We start from the raw sequence: 6,298 nt of genomic DNA, 5'->3' as shown, positions 1-6,298 counted from the left end.
AAGTCACGACTTGGTAAATTAGGCTTAAGCTTTATTTTAATTAATTTTGCTCTAGTTTAATTGGGGTTTAGCCGATGTTGGACATGTATTTTCGTTTGTTTGGTTATTTTTATGTTTTGTGTATTCAGGGGTATGCCCCGGTGCATTATGTATTTAGATATTTGTTTTTTGTTTACATCTCCGATTTGACGAAATTGGGGCAGGGATGGAGGCTCTACTCACCACTCCCTACCAAACCTAATGTTAATATAATTTAGGAGTAAAAGACATTTTTGGTCATGGACTTATAGTGGCTTGGACAATTTTTGTCCTTTATAAAAAAATTTGTCATTTTATGGACAGAGTTATTGTGGCGAGGACATTTTTGGTCATCCGTCTATATTTTTGTTAGATAACCGTATGAGAGAAGGGCAATTACGTCAATTTAGGCTATCTCCTTCTATCTATTATATCTATGTGTGTTTTGTTTTCTTCTCGGTTATTTATAAAGTTGAGAGACTCAATTGGTTAAAAAAAATAATCAAGGACCAAATTGGTAATTTCGCTATAGTCACGGGACCATTTTGATAATTAACTCTATAAATTATGTAAGGAACTTTGTCACTTTACTGTTACGATTATATGTAACAATTACTGAAAAAGTACGTGGATCTTGAATATAATGCAAGTTAATTCCTAGAATTCTACTTAATTTTAATTAAAAAATTAACGTACCATTAATTATGTTGATTGACGAATAAATAAACATAAATTAAAGGTAAGAAAATAAAACCCAGAACACAGAAATTGTTCACGTAGTTCGAAGTTAAACTCCTACATCTACGGGTCAATTCACGTCAGCCAATCCACTAACACTGCTGGAATTTCGCGATTTTCCGACCACCCAAAAATTTGGCCGCAAAAAGTAACTTTTTTCCATTTTTGCTACAGGAGGTTGTAGTGGTCGGAAAGTGGTCGTAAATTCCGACCACTTTCAATACTTGGTCGCTATTTCCGACCACTATTTACATTGTGGTCGGAAACGTTTTGCCAAATTTGATTTTTGAAATTACTTCGTTTGCGACCACCCTAGTGGTCGGTAATTCCGACCACCTTTGGATTGTGGTCGGAATATTTTTTGGGAGTTTAAATTTGTATATTAAGTATGAAATATTTTTGGAAGTTTAACTTTGTATACTAAGGAGTTGTAGAAAATACCAACCACAAAGTAAAGGTAGTTGGAATTTTTTTTTTTTTAATTATTATTGTGGTTCAATGGTATGAAAGCCCATAATACACATAAACTCTTAACATAATACACATCAATTCATAACATAATAAACATAAACTCTTAACATAATAAACATAAACTTTTAGAGCTCACAATGCATTATGCACCCTAGTGCACAATATAATTTTCCATGAAGGTCACATGATTTTTTTATATATATAATTGATTATTTCACACATACTTTTTTTTTTTTCAATTTCAATCGACAATAACGCATAGAGTTTACTAGTGAATACCAACTCACCATTCTTGATATGAAAAATAAGACGATGTTGCTTATTCCATATAGATACATGAAATCATTTTCGAACTTCAACTCTTTAAAACCTTTATTCTTGTTAGGACTCTACAGTCCTAGTTCTATTCAGTTTCATATTCCTACATAATGTATTGTATATCATCGTGTATTGTACTGCGCATATTATTTTTATCGCAGAATACAAACATTCATATGACAACAGTAGTTAGTGTAGTTAATAATATATGTGACTTAGATTAGTTGACCTCATCTACAGCCTATTGTATATGAACATCTACGTTACTATTTGCTTGTATTATCCTTTCAGGATTCTGTTGTTGAATTGAATAGTTTTCCCATTCTCATTTGGTATTAGTTAGCCAAACTTATCTTCTCTCTCTTCTCCAATCGACAATGTCGACCAGTGCATCAGAACGCACTCTTACGGCAACCACCATCTCTTCCCCGACCGCCACCTCCAACTCCCTAAACTCCGTCCACCACTTTATCTCAATCAAATTAACATCCCGCAAATACCTTTTTTGGCGTACCCAAATCATTCCCTTCCTCCGTGGCCAAGGTTTGTTAGGTTTTGTCGATGGTGGTCGATCGTGCCCGTCGTCAATTCTGGAGGCTGTCGCCGGCGACGGCTCCGACGAAGCTGTCTCAGCCATCACCGCCACTGCAAACCCGCCCTACGCTGCCTGGGTTCAACAAGATGCGTCGATCTTGTCTCTCCTCATCTCCTCCTTGTATTAGATTAGTTGACCTCATCTACAGCCTATTGTATAGAAATATCTACGTTAGTATATAATTATAATAAAAAATTTCTTTATAAAAATTATAAAAAATACACATTTATAAATATTTGAAATTTAAAACAATGTAATGGGGTGATTTTTAATTTAGATTTGAAATTTAAATATTTAAATTACTTTAATATATTTTTTTAATGCTACTAACTCTTGCTTTCAATGAAGTTCAAACTCAGAACCTCCTATATGGAATGGTAACTTTACTGTCATTAGATCAAAGGTCTTAACAAATTATTTTAATATTTATTTTAATTAGTGTTTGAGAATTATATCTTTAGTATAAAAGTATAATTGATAAACTAGAATAATGAAAAAAAAAATATCTGGCTAAGATTTCACCCCAAATTGGCGCCATTCATTTAGCCCCAAATTTTCGCTCCATTCCTTTTACACTACTCCCTCCTTCGCTCTTTCACTCCCTCATTCTCATATTTTGCCCCAAAAATTTGCCAATCCTTCGCTTTTCCCTCCTTCACTCCTTCGCTCTCTCACTCTCAGCGCAGCCCTTCACTTCTCCCTCCATCAATTTCCCATTCGGCCTTCCTCCTTCACGCCTCCAGCACCGGCACCAACTCAGGAGCCACTAGCGGCAGCAACCCACCGGCACCATCGCCCTTCACGTAAGCAATGTTGGGTTGTTTTAATTTGTTGACCTAATTTAGAGTTTTAATGAGTTAGGTATATTTATATGTATGTAGAAGATTTTTTTTTTGCACAGGATGTTGAATATATATGAAATAGTGGAAGATCTTTTTGACCTAATTGAAACCTGCTTCAAGTAAGGTATTTGTAAGTTTCTTTATACTGTTTATCTTTTTCTTGTTTATGTCAAGCATTCTATTTGACCGAGATTTCCCCTTTTTGTGCTTGACTTTGTAATCAAGTGGAGTTGTTTGATGTTTGCCACCGTGTTTTACTTCTAAATCAGCTCATGCCACTAGGGTTTTTCAAGCTTTGCTAGCAACTCTGTCCACTATACTGTGATTTTTTTTTTTTTTTTTTAGAATTCCTGAATTGTTAATTGTGAATTTTGGTATGAAGGTTTATCTACACTTTGTAAGTGTCGCATCTGCTGATCTGCAGTGCTACTCTGCTATCGGCTTTTGAATTTTTATACCAGCAGCCTCAAGGTATAACTTTTTCTCCCCACAGGGCACAGGGTGAATGAATTGCTGAATTATGTGCAATATTTCTATCATACACTCATGCCTCTTGGCTACAGTAGCTTAGGTTGTCTGCTACTCCAGAAATATAAAAGTAGAACTGATCCTGTTGAACCATGTTCTATTGTCTATGTCCATTCAACAATAGGTGACCTAAGGTTAACCCATTAGTGTATTCCGTTGGGGATCTCTAACTCTATCAAAATGCTGTATTTCTAAATTTGGTGTACTATAGTAGTATTCTCCCTAAGTAATTTTGTGTTAATAACTTTTTGTTTCATTAAATTGCTTTTGTAACTTAGTAACTATCTTTGATATTTTAATGATTTTTGTAGGGCCTGGGACCTTATTCAACAAGCATAAAGAAAGCTGAAAAGGAAATCAAGGAAATGGCTAAAAAGATTAATGATTTATGTGGCATGTTTCTGGTCTTAGTCTAAATATTTTTTTTTCTTATACAATATGTGTTTCATGGTTCATGGGCATACAATATTACAACATATCAATAGCTTTTAGTGCTTGTTGGGTGGATCATTGCTTTGGGTTGAAAAGTGAACTTATAGCAGTGATTTCCTGTTGTTTTTCTGGTTTTTTTTTTTAAAAAAATATTATATATGAAAATAATTTTTATGTTGCTCTAGGTATAACGGAATCTGACCCTGGCTTAGCTGCACCAAGCCAATGGGATTTGGTTTCTGATAAGCAAATGATGCAAGAAGAGCAACCCCTTCAGGTTTGTCTATGGGCAAGATTTGAACATGGGTTCTTTTATCACTCACATACTTTAAACTATAAGTTGCTGCTTGTGGACAGGTGGTGAGATGTACAAAAATAATCAGTCCTAATACTGAAGATGCAAAATATGTGATAAATGTCAAGCAAATAGCAAAGGTATGATGGCTTTCCTTTTATTGATCACTGTATGTATGCACTATCCAATATATGGGGACAAATTGTATATGCTAGTGAGTTACCTGAGAAAATAGTCTCAATTGGTTGACTGATATTACACCCTTTTTATTCCTGCAGTTTATTGCTGCAGTTTATTGTTGGATTTGGTGACAAAGTTTCACCAACTGATATTGAAGAGGGCATGCGAGTTGGGTATGTTCTCTTTCCCCCTCCTATATGCTATGCTAAAGGTCTGGGCGATTGATGTCTCACTGTTTGTATTCTATATGCTGTGCAGCCATTAAATGAATGTTCTAAGTTATTACTTGGATTGAACTGTGAGATAGGGAAGCTATTTATTCTAGGAGTAAGAGTTCTAGCCTGCTACTTTTTGGTGATTTTAATTTATTTTGATATATTTTGCAGCGTTGATCAGAATAAATATCAAATCCAGATTCCTCTGCCTCCCCAAATTGATCCAAGTGTCACCATGATGACAGTTGGAAAAGCCTGATGTGAACATATACTTTCTCAGGGTAAACCCTTTATAATTTCATTAATATAAGATATTATCATGGCATGAAATCTTAGATCACTAACTCTTTACTATAATTATAAATTAAAGTAGATGGTTCCTAATAATTAGTTCATAGTCACTGGCATGACAGCTTTGATAATGAAACTTGTAAGTTCAGCTTGTGCTTTTTTATATTGAATCATATTTTCATCTGTTGGGTCAGTCTATTTGTAGAGCTTGTGCATAGCAATGAACTATTTGTAGAGCTTATAGTCTCTCTTGGTGTTGTCCTCCAAAAATATAGTCAACACAAGCAAGGTATGAACTTTTATGGTCCTGTTTTCACATTTCTATATTATTTGTAACTGTATATGTATTAAGTGTTTCCAATCTACTGATCTTAATTTCCAGAGAGCCGGTAGCCATGAAAGTAGTGGCGTTGGGCTAGATGACTTTGGTTTCAATGATGATACACAATCTCCTACGCAAGCGGAATGGAAATAAAGATTCTAACTTCTTTTGTGATGCTTAATGTGATGTAAGAAGTATTTTGATTTGTAAAGTAGTATTTTAGAATTAGAAACTAATTTTTTTAGAGGTGGATATTAGAATTATGTAACTAAATTTGCTATTGAAATGTATAATTTTTGAAGTGATATTGTATTGTTATGCAATTATTACTTGTTTTAAAATTGTTAAAGTAATATATAATTTGTTAAAAAGTGCATATCAAAATAGTAATATTTTTTTAAAAAAATTACATATTCGAATTTCCGACCACCAAGAGGTCGGAAACAAAAACACCCACGAGGTGGTTGGTCTGCAATTCCCGACCACGCGGTGGTCGGAAATTCCGGATCCGCCATTCTTGTGGTTGGACGTTTTTGTCCGACCACCAACAAATGTGGTCGGTATTTCCGACTACCTTTACAGGTGGTCGGAATTACCGACGGAGGTTTTTCCGGATACCCATTATGGACGGAAAAGTGGTCGGAAAGGGTGTTTCTGACCTGATTTAGGGCGTTTCCGACCACTTTTCGGTGGTCGGAAATTCTGTGATTTCCAGCCGTGTAAATATTCATCAAGATTACAAGAGGTTTGATACAAAAAGGCCACAGCCACAACAACCACTTAATCTTCAAAAATCCGTTGTTGGAGGGGTGCGTGCATGCCATTGATTAACCTTCGAAATGTCACGCCAAACACTTCTTCATGAAGCTCCTTGAATAAATTATATTTCACCAATATAAAATTGTAGAATAGTCATATAGTGCAAGATAGATAGATCACAACCACACATTGATAAATCATAAGCCTTGAACACTACTGAAAATTATGGAGTTTTCGACCACCTGAAAGTGATCTTAAATCAAGTCGAAAGTCTTGTTCCGATCACTTTTGGTA

At 34.9% G+C, this 6,298-nt stretch overlaps 1 protein-coding gene across 1 annotated transcript; it reads left to right on the top strand.

Moving 5' to 3' along the window:
* Window positions 1-2,837: 2,837 nt before the first annotated feature.
* Window positions 2,838-5,571, top strand: LOC109160862 (26S protease regulatory subunit 7 homolog A-like). The gene is made up of 9 exons (XM_019309107.1): window positions 2,838-2,943; window positions 3,042-3,106; window positions 3,365-3,453; window positions 3,822-3,903; window positions 4,128-4,219; window positions 4,300-4,377; window positions 4,529-4,590; window positions 4,804-4,913; window positions 5,118-5,571. The coding sequence occupies exons 4-8, from the start codon at window positions 3,876-3,878 to the stop codon at window positions 4,889-4,891; spliced, it is 348 nt and encodes a 115-aa protein (XP_019164652.1). The 5' UTR covers window positions 2,838-2,943; window positions 3,042-3,106; window positions 3,365-3,453; window positions 3,822-3,875; the 3' UTR covers window positions 4,892-4,913; window positions 5,118-5,571.
* Window positions 5,572-6,298: the final 727 nt, after the last annotated feature.

This window comes from Ipomoea nil, unplaced genomic scaffold (genome assembly GCF_001879475.1).
Source record: "Ipomoea nil cultivar Tokyo-kokei standard unplaced genomic scaffold, Asagao_1.1 scaffold2921, whole genome shotgun sequence".
Classification (NCBI taxonomy): Eukaryota; Viridiplantae; Streptophyta; class Magnoliopsida; order Solanales; family Convolvulaceae; genus Ipomoea; species Ipomoea nil.
This window is presented reverse-complemented; position numbering and strand designations above follow the sequence as displayed.

Coding starts and splice junctions, on each gene's coding strand:
- LOC109160862 (XM_019309107.1), top strand. CDS start 3,876: ATGGCTAAAAAGATTAATGATTTATGTG. Junction 4,220..4,299: donor AAGAAGAGCAACCCCTTCAG/GTTTGTCTATGG, acceptor GCTTGTGGACAG/GTGGTGAGATGTACAAAAAT. Junction 4,378..4,528: donor ATGTCAAGCAAATAGCAAAG/GTATGATGGCTT, acceptor TTATTGCTGCAG/TTTATTGTTGGATTTGGTGA.